This window comes from Thunnus maccoyii, chromosome 1 (genome assembly GCF_910596095.1).
Source record: "Thunnus maccoyii chromosome 1, fThuMac1.1, whole genome shotgun sequence".
Lineage (NCBI taxonomy): Eukaryota > Metazoa > Chordata > Actinopteri > Scombriformes > Scombridae > Thunnus > Thunnus maccoyii.
In genome coordinates this window covers 19362964-19380919 of record NC_056533.1, presented here as the reverse complement: position 1 = coordinate 19380919, position 17956 = coordinate 19362964, and the positions used below count along the sequence as shown (strand labels likewise).

The 17956-nt window shown below is 46.0% G+C and overlaps 1 protein-coding gene across 1 annotated transcript in view; it reads right to left on the bottom strand.

Moving 5' to 3' along the window:
• gse1b (Gse1 coiled-coil protein b) overlaps nucleotides 1-17956 on the bottom strand; it is a 171041-nt gene that overhangs the window by 10748 nt on the left and 142337 nt on the right. The window contains exons 3-6 of the mRNA XM_042411230.1: nucleotides 13986-14183; nucleotides 6258-6466; nucleotides 1206-1372; nucleotides 715-915 (exon numbers count right to left, since the gene is read on the bottom strand). Coding sequence (XP_042267164.1) covers nucleotides 715-915; nucleotides 1206-1372; nucleotides 6258-6466; nucleotides 13986-14183 — 775 coding nt within the window. The remainder of the gene's footprint in view (nucleotides 1-714; nucleotides 916-1205; nucleotides 1373-6257; nucleotides 6467-13985; nucleotides 14184-17956) is intronic.

The window sequence follows — 17956 nt, the reverse complement described above, 5'->3', positions numbered from 1 at the left end:
GAGAAATTCTGGTTAACTGTCAAATCTTTGTGTAGTCATTGTTTAATGAGGAACTGCACTGCAGTTTCACAAGCAACAAAGCACTGAAGGTTGTAAATGAACTTTCTACAGCCTTTGGCAATAAACACTGATGTAAATCTATTTTTCAAATCAGTCTCTTAAAAGCTTTTGACACAGCTGACGAGGATATTTTCAAACCTGGCCTATTAGATGATTAAGTATACTAAGCTTTCAGGTATGGACACAGGGAGTGAATCCAATATAATAAACCCTTTTGTGATGCAAAGAGGTACCCAGTGCTCAGAGCTAGAACGTCATTGTTTTAACTGATTTTCTGTGACCTTCTAACTGTCCATGCTGATACTATGAGTTTGGTTATTTTGTCTCTGTTATCTGTGTTCTGTTTTTGTGCTTTTTGTTTACCTGGAACCTGATTTTTCAATTTGTGCTGCCATCTGCCTTAGTCACATCTCTCTACAACACTTACACTCAATAAAATCGATCCTCCAGTTAAATATAAAATACAAATAAAGAACATCAACAAAATATTTTACCTCTGGGAACATGATTCAAGGTCAGATATACAGTAACGCGTTTACTGCTGAGTCTTAGTAGTACATATACTTACTTATAGTCATATGTACTGGTTTGCACAATTTGCTCTCAGAGGAAATGGGAGCCAAGCCAACAAAACATATTTATGGAGAGGCTTACCTGTATGGCGTGAAGGAGGGATGAGGCAGGTAGCTGGGGTGGTAGTAGGCAGCTGCGGCAGCTGCAGTGGCAGGGTCCAGGCCCAAGGGCAAAGAGGGCATACGGAGGGCATCCTCAGTTGTGGCATAGGGCCGAAAACCACGGAGGTATTCTTCTGGTACAGGACCAGGCGGCACTGCATTAGGCAACTGTCTAGGCAGACTGGCCACAAAAGAAAAAGAGGAAGGGGTGTGGGGACACAGTTAGTTTGATTTTATGTGCTCATTGTTGTAAATTGTTTTTCACCAAGAAACTATAAGTTCTTATAGAAACTATAAGTTCTTATAGTTTCTCTACGCCGATACCAACAGAGACAAATCTTGCACATTTGTTGGAACTGCTCATTCCAGTGAGCTTCATATGCCCATGAATTATTGATCATGAAACTTCCATACAAATTGAAAACATGTTAACTCTGAACAGGGGTACAGGCAAAGCAACATGTGACTCACTTGAGTGGCTGGAAACGTGAATCCTGCATTACAGCACCGGGGGTGAGACCAAAGGCATAGGGGTTTCCCAGGAGGTGGGCAGGGACTGAGGGGCCACCCTTTTCCTGGGGGAGGGACCCCTCTGCACCCAGACGTTCCCTGCTGGCCCCACGAGGCCCCGAGTCAGCCTGGAGAGACACACAGAGAGAGAATCTTAGTCATTGTTCGTGAGGACCTGTGACCGTCACGCTTGTCACTGCTCATGGAGCCCATCGTGTGAGGGGGGAGATGAGAGAAAGAATAGGCCTGTTTACGGAGCAGCAGCCTCCCTCACTCTCTTTTCCTACCTCAGGCACTTTTATCTACTTTCTCACACATACCACCTCCCTGTAAAAATAGACAGACCAACATTTCTCTGAGGGAAATATACAGTAAAATGGAAGAAGCAAGCAGAGATTGGTTTAAAAAAAAAAACAACAACAGGCTTGCTGCTTTTCTCTAATTGTAAACAAGAGATGTCATCCTTATAATCGATGAGGATGTGGTAATGGTGGATGTACAACTAAGGTACTTCTAGAGAAATGATGACTTTGATCTTGGCAAATCGTGTGTGTTCCTGTGTGTGTCTGCACATAACTTCCACATTGTAACATCTACAGGGAAGACAACAACAAAGTCCAAAAAGCAACATCCCTCTGCCTCTGTTTTTCTCTGTCTTCCTTCCTTCTTCTCTTTCACCTCCCTCTCTCCCTTTGGCAGCCCGCCTGGTCTCACTTATCCAATCCCACAACACACACACACACATACACACACACAAACACACCGTTTCAGAGCTACAAAGACATCCTGCTGTGGGAGTGGGAGAGCATTTTCAGAGACTTTGGTTTTCCTCTGCCTACAAATGCAATCGCGGAACAGAGAAACTTACACCCTTGTAAGTTGTACAAGGAAATTGTTTATCCAGTGATATAGTCGAGATGGAAATTCACAGGAATGGCTGAAGAGTTATCTCATCTCCCACAAAATAAGACTTGAAGTTGAGGTTGGCAAGGGAACAACTAGAAAGGATGGAAAGAGGAAAGGAAAGAAAGACAGAGATAAAGACATAAAGATGAGGATGGAGAGGAGAAGGCAGTTCTTGCCCCACTAAATTAACCTCTGGGCTCCCTGGGATTAGAGAGAGACCTTACAGCAGCACTGGCCTCTCTCTCTCACTCCTGCCACTGATAAAACAAATCCCATTTAGTGAGCCATTACCTCCACGTCCTGTTCTGCAACCACTGACCCAGGCTGACACTGATGCGCTAACATCCAATCTTAAATGCCTCTAATGTTTAGACTCCCCACAACCCTCTTTGTTTCTATCCCAATCAGCAGCCAACTAGAAAAGAGGCACATATGTCAAAATAAGTCAATATCAGTTAGTGGCTTGGGAACCACAAGATGCCGGACTCTCAGTTTGCTCTTTGCTTGTTCTCCTTCTTTAGTTTTTTTTTTTTTTTTTTTTTCACAAAATCTACTTTTACTTTCTCTGACTTTTAGTAAAAGCCATGGTTATATTTGTGGCAGGCAATCAGACGTACATTCATTCGAATGTCTTTAACCCACAGGGACTTGCAGATACAGTCATGGACATATGTACTGTGTGTATTTCTGTACTGCTGCAGGTACACTTTACTGGTGAGCAATTCCTCGCCAGTGATATGCGTGTTAAAACAAGAGGAGCTGCTTTCTGTCACACTTGTCTGTCACTTAATCAATTGCTATAATCACACTGATGACAGCTTTGCTAAATATGTGATACGTGTTTAACAAAGCTGTCATTCTTGCTTCACTTATATCACTGGTTCTACAGGTCCATGTATTTATTTATGTGTGTTTGTTGTGTTGTGTGAGGAGCAGGTGGCACCCTGATATACCATGCCCAAGTAGCAGCCTTGCTACATCTCTCTACATCAGAGAGTGACTATACAAAGAAAATGAATGCTATAGTTTGTCCAATGTAAAATCAAGATTTTGATGTCATCAAAACATGACAACCCTTCTTAGCAAATTAAAAAAAAGGTATTCTATAATTTAATTATTGAACAGTAACTATCTGGTATTTATCTGGTGACCAGTGGTTCGTATGAACTGAATATGGTTTGACCCTGTGTTCAATATTCTGCATCACACACAGAATTTATGTGACAGGGGCATGGTTTTCTAACCATGGCTATGACTCAATAACTGTCAATTGGTGCAATTCCCAGATACAGATTACCACTAAAATTGAATCATCTGTTCCTTTCCAACAAATTTCACAGAAATCCCATCATAAGAGGATGCAACAAAGATGCCTGTAAAACAACAAAGCATGGTGGTGCTGCCGCAATTTTGCAATTGACTGGCTTCTGCTTCCTGCTTTCACAGTTACTGCTATCACTGAAAGTCCCACTTACATAAGAGATGATCAACAAAAAGAAATGACAATGTGTACATATGGCTGTCATGCTCTTGTAATGCATCTTTTGAGCCTGAACTTAGCGCCTGTTTGTGTATGTCTGTGCATGCATATGTGGATTCAAGCCTGTAGAAAAACATGCAAAGGCGCAGGTGTAACAGGTCAGAACCTTGAAAAAGCACACACACTAGCACACTCACTACAAAGACAGAACCTTCCATCCCCATTAGAGAGACAACTTAGTCACTCAGGCACCTACACAGCCAACCAGCCATCCCATTTTGACCTTTCACCCTGCCAAAAAAACATGGCCTCCTATTCTCAAACAGACACTATTCAACAGCAGCCTGCCATATACACACTACAGAGCACAAATACAAGCACTCAGACTCAAAGACACATCCATTAACAGACATCTTCCTCTGTGAGCCAGGCCCCTGTAACCCCCAGTGAGGGTGGGAGACCCTGCGCATTGTAGAGCGCTCGTTTACACCTCTCAGATGGAGCCATGAATCCAAATTGCCAATTAAAAAGCAATTACAGGCAGCAGCGGGAGCAGACTCCTGCAGTCATTAAAGCAAAATGCCAACACACCAAGCCCTCCCTCCTTCACTGCCTTGCCTATCATCCCCCTCTGAAAGACAGACTCGTACCTCAGCCAGAGAGACACTAATCAACCCTTCTAAGACACAGAAAGCAGGACACACACATATGTATACACAGCAACAAACAACCTTTTCTTGGATGGATTTACAGGGGATCTAGAGAACAGACTGCTGCCTCTACATATAACTATTTCCTCTGAATTTATCCTCCCTCTATGAGGCTCTACTTTTGTCTTTACATCTCTATTTCTGCCTCTTTGTGTTTCATTGTCATTGTTCACCACACTTTATTTCAACACTGTGCCATTCCTGTTGTATGAAAAACACTGGCTGGTCAGGACAGGGCACACAGATATTTTAACCATGAGGAAATATGGCAAAAAAAAAAAAGTAATAATAATAGTAGGCATAGCTGGAAAGGATGGAGAAAAGGATAAAAGGCAAAAGGGCAAGGTAGAAGTGCCAGGGGATTGCCCCATCTTCCCTAATGCATCCTTAGTTATTAGTGATTAGCAATAGGGACAAAGCCCCAGACAGTATCATCTTTGTTTAAGAGGGACGTTTTGATGCCGTGTATGTATGTGTTTGTCTTTTACAGCCCTGTGGCTCTTTGTGACCACAGAGTTATATGTGCTCGCTGAAGCGGCACCGCTGAAATAGGGGAGATGCTATGATGCCAGCTTTCGTGACGCATCCCTGCTGCTGTCCCCCATCAACCCCCAACCCCCCCGCATCACATCCACATCACCTCCCTTAACCTCCTCATTCTTTGGCTCGGTGGCCCCGAGCTGCTAGAGGCACCACAAACCCAGTGACCTTTTCAATTCTAGCTTGACCTCTTACACACACACACACACAACCACCACGTGCACAGCACACAAACACAGACATGCAAAATACACACAGGATTTGGTTACACTATATGGCTATGTGGAAAGGAGTGGAGGTTGCTTCTGCCCCTTTATTTCATCTTCTTTTAGAAACTTGTTATGCTTAAGGAATGGTAGAAATGGTGACATCATTGGGAGGGCTCCAATGATTCTCCAGCACCATCCTCCTCCTCCATTCATCTCTGGCTGACCCTTGAACTCTGCGAGGGTTGCTTTGTAAAAAGCTATAGCTACACAGGGTGAGGGTTGGGGGGGCTATCCAGGGGAGAGGACAATGGCCTGAGTGAATGCTCCCACACATCGCTGGCTGCCTGACCTTCTCACTCACCGTTCGATAACCCCCCTTCTTTCTGTCTCCGGGGAACCGTCAAAGTGTCTTGGAGAGTTTCCGCATGTTGCAGAGTGTTGTTCATAACTGTGCGCTTGGCCTCGACCATTAGCCCTGAGCTGAGATAAGAAGGCTTAAAGCAAGGCCATAATCCATAATCCACTCCTTATCAAAGCAAGCAGCTCTGCCTCGCTCCCCACTACGTAACAGAGAGTAGGTGACGGGATGATGAGGCAGAGGATGCACTTGACTGCTTGAGTGAAGAGGGTGAGGCTGGAGGTGGGGTTGTGGGGGTAAGGAGGGCTTAAGGCTGGGAGGGGCTGGTCCAAGGGCAAGAAGGCCAAGTGGGAAGGGGGCTGGAGGGGCACAGATGTTAGCTGCCGTTGAGGCTGTCACCTCGATGTCCCAATGGCAGCTGCCATTGTTTAACGCATGGAGCCAAGAGGGGGGAGAACGGGGTGGTGGGGGAAGGTTTTGGGCAGACACTCATGGACCCGCCAGCTATGTCACATGTACATATGTCAAATACGTACTGCCATACTATGGGTTACAGGCCAGCTACAAAATCCATTAATCCCTCGAGAGCCTGTCTATGCGCATGTTTGTGCTAGCAGGCAAGCTGACGAATGTGAACATTTGAACGTTGGTGAACAGCCAGATAAGGGAAAGAAAGAAAATATAGAGAGAAAATACACTGAGACAATCAAAGACTTCAGAAATAGCAACCAAAACAAAAAAAAGGGAAGTAACAGAAAGGTAGAGAGCAAGCTCAAGGTCAGTGTGAGGGGTGCTGGAACATAATTTCACCTGGCGTCCCTCGTTCCTCCAGAGGCCGTTGCTAGTCTTGGTTGGAGCAATGGTGACTACAGGTGGAGTGTTTGGCACGCTGTGACCTGCTGGGGGAACCAGGACAGGCCCTGGACCGAGGGGACCCCTCTTGGGTGTACTGACTGGAGAGCTGTGGTTGGTGGCCGGGGACGACACTGGAGAGGATTCACTGCTGATGGAGGACGCAGCTGGAGAAAGACAGACATGAATGAAATGAGTACAGTGAAATAAAGAACATAAGAGCAAGGACGCCGATAGCCTGTGCTTTGCTCTACTAACAAAAGGCAAACGTAACAATAGTATGATCCTGTAGCTGCTTCACTTGGGACTAAAAAGGGCTTGCAACACTACAATAGCAACAAATAATACACATACAGGGCCAGATGGATGGCCCTAGGCCCCTATTATAAAGTGACAGTGATCAGGATGAGCAGCCCTGTGAGAGTCACACAGCCTTGATATGCAGGACACACACACCGCTTGAGAATGAAACAGCCACACTGAATGTATACTATACAGTCAGTGGTGCTTACAACCACACACAGATCCCCCCCTCACACACACACAGCAGGTGGTGAAATGCTGGCCCAATGAGCTTCTCTGCTGCGCTGTAGCTGTGCCACATTAACAAAGCCCTCCAGGGAAACCCTGTAGCGCAGGGTCACGGTCTGGTCATATGCCTCGCTTTCCTCACTTCTCGCTTTCTCTCCTTCTAGTTCCAAAGCTCTCATATGATATGCTCACATTCATATATCACTGCAATTTCATCTTTCCAACCATACATCTTTACCTCCCCCCATAAAAACTACTCCTTCTGTTTCTCTCAGATGTGTCCATTGTCTTTTCCCTTCTGTTTTTCCATTATTTTTTCCTTTACTCTCTATTGTGTTTTAACCTATTTGTTGTCTCTGCATCTCCTCTCATTCCCTCTCTTCTTCTCCTCCAAACCTCCACCTCCTCTCCTCTTGACAGCACAGTGTGCTGTATGTCTCCTCTGCTCAGAGCGAGCACAGCATTACACAGTCAAACTGGGTCATAACCCTCTCAATGGGACACACACTTCAGTGCTGCAGCAAGGACAGCAGTAGATGTGTGCTTGTGTGTGTGCGTGCGCAGGTAGTGTGCTTTTGTAGTTATACATGCTTACATGCAGCCAATTTTTTTTTTTTTAACAGTTGAAACCTCAGGTCAGTTTTAGGTCTACTTCCTCTCCAATTATCACCATCAGAACAAAAACCACAGATCTCTACCCTACCGCCATTTCTTCCATGCTTCGGGTTTCCGTGGCAACATAACCTAACAGACAATGTCAGCTTACAGTAGGTGCGGTCAGGATATTGACTGATTTTAAACACCTCATTCTGACTAATACCACTAAATAATGGAAAAAATCAATAATGGCAGCAAGGTGACGGTCTAGAGAAAATCTGAAAATCTATGTGAGTAGAAGTAGGAGCGGCGAGGTAGAGGTGGGGGGCAAGAAGAAGATGATGTGTGAGGATAAGACAGTGATGATACATGTGAGGTGAGACATGAAAATGGAAAACGATAGGAGATGTGGAGTGATTGGGAAAAAAAAAGCAGCAAGTGAGAGTGCAAAAGAGGTGCGAGGTGAGGCGAGAGATGGAGCTGAGAGGAAAGCAGAAAGATAAGGGGTGCAGATGGGTGAGTGGGTGGCGGGGACGGGGTGTTGGGGGGGTGGAGGGGGGGAGCATATCTTGTCTGCACAATGGCAATTAGTGGCCTAATCCTCCCCCCTCACCTCAGAGAGCCATTACTCTCCCCTGCAAGACTAGGCCAATCAATAGCAGCCCACTCAGCCTGGGGAATGGAGCTACACTTAATACAGCTCTAGTGTCACAGCCTATTCACTCAACACACACACACACACACACACACACACACACACACACAACACACATGCACAAGACTGGGGGAACAAATAAGGCTAGAGTGAGGGAAGCGGTAGAGAGGAGGGGGAGATCACAGTGATTCTGAACTGCTAAGCAACAGACCTCTACTCCATCTATTTCTCTCACCCCCCCCCCTCTCTTCCCACCTCCTCCTCTTCCTCCTCCTCCGCCTCCTTTTCCATGTAGAGGCAAAGCAGACTGGAGAAGAGGCAGGGCAGACTAAATAATTAAGAGAGCAGGAAGAGAAGCAGGTGAGGGGAAGAGGGAAATAAAAGAGACAAGGGCCTTAGACCAACGGCTTCATTTTCTTTTTGCAGCTTTGCAGAATTTGTGTACACTTCTTGGCGTCCTTCCTCGACACATATACATACACACTAACAGCTATTATTCCTCTATCATTCCCTCCTTCTCCACTTTGACAACACTCCACGCAGCCACCACCTGCCCACCACCTCTTCACACACCCCAATTCCTTTTCCTTCTGTTCTTTAAACACAGTGCCTGCCAACCAGACATAGATCTGTCTCACAACTCACAACACATTTACAATATTCACAGCCAGTAAAGGCTCGGGGAGATGTCAGAGAGAGTGGTTAAATGTTTGCATGTATCCACATTTATGCATACATATAGCTGTTGGAACCACAGAAAGTCAGTGAAAGAAAAGTGTGCCCATAAGCCTCTTTCCTTCATCAAGCCTCCTTCTCTCCTCCAAGATTTTCTCCTGTCCATTTTCAACCCCGCTGCTCTAATTTCCACACCAATTCCCCTTTTTTTCCCCTCACTCACATTATAGTGCAATCTGATAGGAGAAAAATCATACATAACGCATGTGATTGGCACCAAACGGGCGTCTTTTCTTCCATTTGCTCCTCCCCTTTCATCTATACAGAGTGAAGATGGCCACACATGCAGGCCCTTTAGGGAGCTGGAGAAGGCAAAGGAGGAGGAGGAGTGAAGCAGAAGCCTTCATCCCCAGAGTCTAAAATAGGCTCATCAGCTCTCAACCTGCACTTCATTAGCTGTACTGATTGTCACTTGCTCGGTGTGTAAGGGTGTGTGTGTGGTGTGTGTGTGGTGTGGTGATGGGGTCGTGGGGGTGGAGTGGGGGGGGTCAGAAAAAGAAAGAGGGACAGAAAAGGGGGAGAGATAGTGGGAAAGAGCAAGGAAAAGGGAGAGAGAAAGAAAGAGAGCGCTGTCTCAGTCCCAAGCTGTGTGTGATTAATGTGAAGCTCCTTTCTCTATCGCCTCCTCTATTACCAGTCCCGCTCTCCCAGACTGCCTCCACACTTGACCGCTCAAGCTGAGCCACACATGCGCACACACATACAAGAAGATACAACCAACAGCTCAACAAACAAACAAACCGAGCTGTGGCAGAGGCTGTGGCCGAGTGTCCCTTCGTAGACAGCAGCTTTTACTTCAGCCACTGACCCAATCAAAAAGCAAAAAGTCAGCTCTTCAGCAGGTTCTTGTATTCAATAGGGGAGTCCAGCAGCTATAGCAGTGAATCCCACTGGATGATTAAGCATTGATAGGAAGACAGCACAACCCAAAATGTTTTAGTGATGCCAAATGGCCCCTACCTCTGCCATCACCACCTCCACTACCACCGCCTCTGCCAAACAGCCGAGCATAGCCAGCCCCAGCCCTGCCAGGCAGAAGGTGCTCTCCTCCACCCCGCCAACACACCCACCCAACCCTACATGTCCTCCTCCACCCTCCTCCCTCCCAGCATGCATTACAACAACATCAGCACTTAATTAAACAGTCCATTTCACACCTGGTGTGCATAGCAGTGCCCAGCCAACCCTGCATCCATATGCCACCCCACCAGCATGCACTAGCACAAGCCTCAACACGTGCACTCTCTCTCACACACACACACACACACACACACACACACACACACACACACACACACACACACAATAACTACTGATGCACGCAAACACCGCACACACCTGCTACTACAGTCTTGGCCACGCACTGACAACACAACACAAAGCCTGTAATCTGCATCACTGAGTGGGGGGAGGGGAGAGGCACAGTGTGTGTTGCTGTGCCAGCGAGGGAAAGGCAGACGGTACAAGATGGCGGATGGAAATAAGAGGAGCAATCCTCTGTGCCTTCTGCTGACTGTACAAACTGTATATTATGCTTAAATGTTGCTTTGCTACTGAAGAGAGTCATGAGAGGTGTAATGTTGCTGTGTATGTAGAGAGAGGAGGGGGGGAAGCAAATGAGCTTGTTTGTGAGTGTTTCAGGGACAGTCACAGCCTGAAGGGTTTTGCCTTGAAGAACCACACACACACACACACACACACATACAGAGCGCAGGGAGGCTGTGTGAGCTCCAGGCAGGCTCCAGATGGAGAGGTCAGAGACACACTGCCCTGCTGTCCCAGCATGCTCTGGGCTCCCAGAAACAAGGGGAGCCTCCGGCCACACACATATACACACACACACACACATACAAACTCATACACATAGTCGTACAGATACACACAATCTGACAAACACCTCAGGTTTTCACAAATCTACTAATTACTTCTGATTCCTCTTTTTTCCAGCCAATTCATTCCATCTATCTTGTACACCTTCATTCTCTCTGCAGGCAGTGTACTACAGTTGGTATGAACCCAGTCATGAAATTCTGGTGGTGTGTATGTGTCTAAGAGAGTGTGAGTAGAAACAACTGAGAGGATTAAACCCAGATCTGCCTAATTAATCAGATATCAGCAGGCCTTCCTTTTTGAGGCAGTGTGTTATCTGTGTTTGTGTGTGTTGTGTGTTTGCACGCACGTGTCAGTGCCGTCGTGTGTGTTCATGCAAGTGTTCATGGGATAAGAGTGTGTCCTTTACGCTGCTCTGATACTCATTATCCATCACCTCCCCTCTTCAGCACAGCACTCAGTACACACAGCTATTCATTATACCCGCCACAGACAAGTGACGATGTATGTGTCTGTGTGTATGTGTGTGTATGTGTGAGTGTATGCGTATGGGTTGGTGGGTGTGTGTATAAACAGCAGCCGTGCTCAGGGTCTTAAATCAGTTCAGCAGCCGGTGGCAGTGATACTAGTACTCAAACCTAACTAATTCCTCCAAGCCCTGGGACACTGAGTCATGGCACCTCATATATACTCACCTAAAAGCATCAACCACAGGGTGAGAGAGAGAGGTTGAGTCAAAGCAGCTAATGAAAGGACAGCAGGCTGCAGCATGCTAAGCAATCACGAGGCTTACACAGTTACAAAGACAACTGTTTGCATGTGCGGGGGTGTTTGGGTGTGTGTGTGTTGCCTATAAATACAGGCTCTACAGACAGAGAGGTGGCTAGAGCACTGGGGGCTACATGCCTCTTTGCCCACCCCGGAGCCAGTGCTCCTAACACAGGCAGAGTCGCCCCTTATGCCTGATGGCTGACTCACCCACACATCACTGCCTACACCAGCCAGGCGGCACAGTCAGCAGGCCTCAAAAATAACAAAGGGACTTTTTTGTGCTTTTAATAAAAAGGTGGTAGAGCTTTATCAGACAGGATCTGGTGTCTGTTTGTATGACAAAGACAGACAGGAGCTCTCTGCCTTGCTAGATTGCAAATTAGAAATAGAGGAGCGCACACTCATTCTCACCTTGCAACACAATGAAAAATAAAAAAAGCAGAAGTATTAAAAAAAAAAAACAGGACTGAGAGAAGCCAACTGACAAAAAGGGGGATAAGCAAGAGTGATAAGAAGGAAAAAAATCTGTGAAAAAAGGTGAGTTCAGGACAAAATGAGAAGACAGGACTGGACTCTGGAATTGGATTTTTCTTTTGGAGAGAGACAGAACGAGAAAGTAATAGAGCTGGCATACAGGGTGGAGGGAGTGAAGTGAGATGAAGGGGAGAAGGATTGAGAGGGAGGTGAGGAGAGGTTAGGGCTGAGCCCTCTCTCTCTGTGGGTAATAAATCATTTGCTGGGTTCTGGGTCCCAGGCTGCATTGAGCTGGGGAGCAAGGTGTCCAGGGACAGCTAGGAAGGAGGGGACCATCTGATTTAAGAGCCAGAGCAAGGGTGGACAGCTGGGGTAGCTGGGCCTCTCTCCTCTCTGGAGCCAAGGCATAGAGCCACACATGCAAATGCACACGCACGCAAACATGTATTCACACTCTTTAAACCCTCAATAAACTCCACAGTGAGAATCTTCCTATTGAGATTCTTATTTGTTATGTTATGTTTGTTTGTTACGTGTTGATAAGAGACACTTTGCATATGGGTTTGCTAAATACTTGCATGCGCATGTGCATTAGGGGCCAAACACCAGAAAGCCACACAGCCCTACCTGAGCAGCTTCACAAAGATATTTACATCCATCTTTATAGAAGCGTACAAAGTGATGGTTCAGAATCTCTGACATGAGGTCGTACAAGTTCATAACCACCTGATGCTTATTTTGAACTCATGCAACCATAGACTAGAGCTCTAAGAGATGGGTGTTAAGTTGCATGTTTCATGTGTGTCTGTAGACACTGACAAGGAGGAATGTATGGAACAGATTTAGCAAAGCAACATACACACATTGACAAGCACACCCAAGCGTATGTGCACTCACACAGAGCACATTAAGTGGGTCAGCTAGAGTGGCTCCTCTTCATCCCAGCATCTCCAGGGACACCGACTAATTCAATCCTGTGTGGGTATCACTCCATTGCTATTAGCAGTTCTGCACTCAGCTGCACATACTGATCATGGAACATACATGAATGCACACACACACACACACCTCTATGACCATCCCCACACACAGAAAGGCCAACTATCTGAGGAGGTTCCATCGGGTTTACAGGTTGGAGTCAGGGGGGGCTGCATGTATCAATACATTTAGCTATCATGATGGTTTCCTATACAACTGGCCTCTAAGATTATGCTTTGATTGTTTAGATGCTTTCATTATGGTCCTACTCTCTGGAATACTCTATCACATGAGCTAAGACCTGCTATAACAGTGTCTTCTTTTTAAAAGCGGAATAAAAACATCTTTTTCGCAAGCTTTTAGTTAGGTTTAAAGTATGTGGGTAATGACTAAAACTTGGATTTTTTAAACCGTATCATTATTATTATTATTCCATTTATTTATTTAATAATAGCCTAATAATTATACCTTCTTATCTTATTCCCTTTTTATTGTAATACCTTCTTTATCTGATGTTTCTATTTATGTAATACCTTCTTATCTTAAATGTTCTTATATGTTTTTGTCATGTATGATCCCATTTGCCTGTTTTTTGCTTTTATCCTGAAGAACATTGAGTCTATGCCTGTCATATGAAATGTGTTTTATAACTAAACTTGACTTGACTTGATATTTTCGCATTATCATTAATCTTTAACTTGTCAAATCATTTTAATACTGGTTAAAATAAATCTGAGCATGCAGAGTGAATACCGGTTTTCACAACTAGAATACATTTGTCTGTAATTTCACACTAGACAAACAGTGCAAACAGAAATATTGTTTCCATTTACTCCATTAATTATAAAACCAAACGCTGCCGCCCTGCAGACTGAAAACTTGACAGCAACTATTTCTTTACATCTTGCAATGTATGTCTGCACTATAGTGACCTCAACCAGGCTCATCAGATGTGTAATGTCAATGCAAAAAGTTGCCATCCTTCTCTATGTGGTGTTCAGTCCAAAACTGAATATGCCACTCTAAATATAATTTAGACCAGAAATAAAAAACTTGATGATGCATACTGTCAGATTTTTGTTAGTGTCTCCACTGTGCAGACAGTGGGGCTTTACCTCGAGGTTCTTCAGCTTGTTTTGCCAGTTTACGGAGGGCTGCAGCAAATCCGGAGTGAGCTGACTGGGTAGCCGGGCTTCCATTGGCTATGATGGAGCCGTTTAGAGGCGATGGGGTGAGGGGGCTGACCGTCGCCGTGGTACGGGTCGCCGTGGAGATCATTCCTAACGATGGTGACTTTGGCTCATGGTTCATGCCTACAAAAGGACAGAAGGGAAGATAATGGGAGCATTTTAATACCCAACACTGAATTCAGATGAAAGAATTCTGCAACGGACAGAAATTTTATGGGCAGTTCGGTCTATCGGTCATGACTACATCCTCAAGTCATAGGTCAGTCTCCAGAGAGAAGAGAGTCTTATTTTGAATGCACTTGAAGTCACTACGAACACCCTTGTAGCCGTACAAACAAATACACATATACTTGTGAGCAACATGGAAAAACCAATTCCAACAAATATGCGAAAAGAGTACAACGCATAGTTGTTTCCTTGGACACAGAGAGACAGCACTGAGTGTAGTGCTGGGTATCTGTTTGTGACAGCTGGGGCGGATGGGAATTGGCGGTATGGGGGCAGAGGGGCTTTGCTTGTATGGCTTAGGGTCAGAGGTGAGAGGTTAGGAGGACAGGTCACCCTCCCTTGCTCGAACAGCTCCAGTCTGGCTGTATTTCTGCCAAAGGTCTATGATCACCTAAACTGAACATGCTCCGACACTACCAGGGTGACATTATTTCTTACTGCCAGTAAGAAATAATGTTATGTTATGTTATGGTATACAGTACCACTCAAAAATTTGGGCACAACTTCCCACTCCCTTGAATGAGAAAGTGTGTCTAAACTTTTGACTGGTACTGTATGTTGTTACCATTTACACATCCAGTGCCTTCCCTGTTAAAATGGAACAAACCAGCAACTCACTTTCTCACAACTATCGCTTTAAAAAAAGTGCCCCATTCATACTGTGATTCATCTAATTAATACTGTCAGGGGGTGCTACAAAGACTCCACTAAAATCGGGAAGGAAGAAGAATATAACAACTAAAATGTTATGTTTGAAAAACCATCATCAAAAGTTTCTCCATAGTAAAGAGAAAGTCTTCATCCAACAGCACAAGTAAAAATGGGTGATTTCTAGCCTCAGATTTATAAGAGCTCTCTGGTGGTTGGCGGGGGCGAGAGGGTGAAGAGGGTTCCTTTCCTTCCTGTGTGTGTGTGTGTGTGTGTGTGTGTGTGTGTGTGTGTGTGTGTGTGAGATGAAAGGTGACACCGTGTTGGCAGCCCCTCAGTCAGTGGAATCCCTAAATGCCAGAAAGGCGTGATAGCCCTATGTGCTCCAGCATAACACACACACACACACACACACACACACACAGACACACTCACTCACTAAGGGTTGCTCAGAGGACAGTGTACGTTCATTAGTGTAGTTTGTGTATGGCAGAGTTATTAACCTTTACATCAAAACACACACACACACACACACACACACACACACACAGGCCTGGTCAGAATACTCAAAGTTAACTTTCAAATAACACAAAAACTTCACAAAAACAAAGACACACTCTCTGAAATGAACCCTGCTTACTAACAGTATATCAATAGCACAATTAGATAAGTGGGAGTTATATCTGGGTTTACCCCAGAGGCTGAGAGGGCTATAAAAAGATCATGTTCCCTCCTGAGAAGAGAGCAGAGGCACAGCACCCCGTGTGTGTGTGTGTGTGTGTGTGTGTGTGTGTGTGTGTGTTCAAGGGGACACACACAGCAGCAAGTCAGACATGAGAGAGTGAATAACATTCCCAACACCTCTTGGGTTGTCCTGCCTGTAACCTCCCAGTTACCCAGTGCACTCTGAATGAACTCAGCACACAATTAATAATGGAATCAACAATGACTACTGTCTGAATAACACACACTGCACCATTGAGAGACTGGAAAACAAGCAAAACACACACACACACACAGCTCAGTCCAGTAACGTTACTTTGTCAAAGTACTGCTTGTCCCTCCCTCTTCAGGGAAAGTCGTAAAAAGTCAGAGAAGGGAGTAGCGGAAATAAACAAGGAACTTTTTGCACCTACTAACATACTACAGAGACAGAGCACATTATTTAAAGACTCTGAAGCCTGTAGAGCAACCACACACACACAAAACCACACAGTGAAAGAAGAGACAGACAAGCACAAAGCTTGACAAATACACACAGAGTCACACATCCGGAGGTCTGGCAGTGGTTCATGACCCCCCCCCCCCCCCCCCCCCTCCTCATAGATAAAAAGCGTGGTCGTAGCTCCTTACTGCACAAAGGAGTGGAGCCGCCTGGATCCCCCATGGCTGCATCTTCACGTTGAGCCCAGCCCAGCACACACCGGCAGCCACCGACAGGACACACACCATCTTCCTGCTCCCCTCTCTCACTCTCCGTCTATCTATCTCCTCTCGCCCGTCCACCCTCTCTCCCTCCCTGCCTGCCTTCCTGTCTCTTGTGCTGCCGCTCACAAAGAGCGTTTAGAGCTTATCTAACAAAGCAACACACCACACACGCTGCCTATCTCTCCCCTCCTTGCTCTAGCTCTCTCTCTCTCTCTCTCTCTCTCTCTCTAAGTGAGAAAACAGAAATTCTTAGCCTAGCAGCTGCTGCGATGTCACATGACCTCATCCCCCCCTCTTCCCTCCCTCCCTCCCTCCCTCCCGCCCGCCCCCCCGCCCGCCTCCCCTCCTCACACTCTCCCTCCCTCACTCCTCCTCCTCCTCTTCCCCTCTCAACCTATAATTCCTCAGCCATTTGTAGATAACAGACACAGGCATGCATGCCCTGCCAAGGCGAGCTGGAGGAGGGGGAGGGGAAAGGAGAGGAGAAGAGGAGAAGAGAGAAGGAGGAGGAGGAGGGGAGGGTGTTTAGCCGGTCACCACATCTGACCCCATTGCTGGGGAGAGACAGTGTGTATATATGTGTGCATGTATAGCTGCATGGGGGGCGTGGGGGGTAGGTTAAATATGTGAGACGCCCTTCCCTTCTTGAGACAGAAAAAGACAGACAGAAAGAAAAAGAAAGAGGGCATGTCCTGGCCTGTGTCAAGCCCTACAGCCTAAGAGACAACCTTTGTGTTAGAATATCTCCCTCGATTCAATTCGCTTTATTGGCATAATTGTTCTGACATAAGTGAAAATGCTCATCAAAACAAATCTCATGAAAGTGGAGAGAATGCAATCACATCCCAGACAGGCAAGCTAAGAAATTCATTTTCTCTAAATCACCCTTTACAAACAAGGACGTCATGCCAAAAATGTTGTTATCAAGGCTGAGTAGTAGTCGAGGGTGGAGGACTCAGGAAAAGGGTAAATGTGTGGGTTTGACTTCCCCTGTGCCTGTCCTGCTGTCAATGCAGGGGTGTGAATGAGTCGCTTCTTTAGTCATTTCCTCCTTCCGTCACTCACTACTTTTCTCAGAACAGTGAGGGAGCGAGTGTGCAAGAGAGAAAGATGACAGGGAGAGAGATTATTCTCTGGGGTAGAGCTACACGTTCGCTAGCATTGTGCCAAAGGCCACCTCTCAACAAAGCTCCTTTCTGTTCCTCAGGCTATGGTCTGGCTCTCTTGAGAAAACACAAGACTGCCACACTCTCTCGGTCTATGTCACTCTCTTCCTCCTCTTTCCTGTCTAGCTTCACGAAGATCACCCTGCTGGTTTTGGAGAAGAGCGTCTCTTTGCTGCCTGCGGTGATGTCGTCTTTACGAAGCTTGTGTGAAGAAACCGCAGTACCGGATCATATTCTGGTAGTGTAGGGGCTGAGGGGGTTGCAGGTGCAAACACAGCTTTCCCCAAAAATGATTCTTGTTCATTCTCTCTCTGCTGGTTTTCAGAAGTAGAAGTGTAGTTCACGGGGCTTCCCAGTGGCCTGAGGGTTTCAACGCTTTTTGCATGTCATCCCCGGTCTCGCTGCCCTAATTTGTCAGATCTCTAC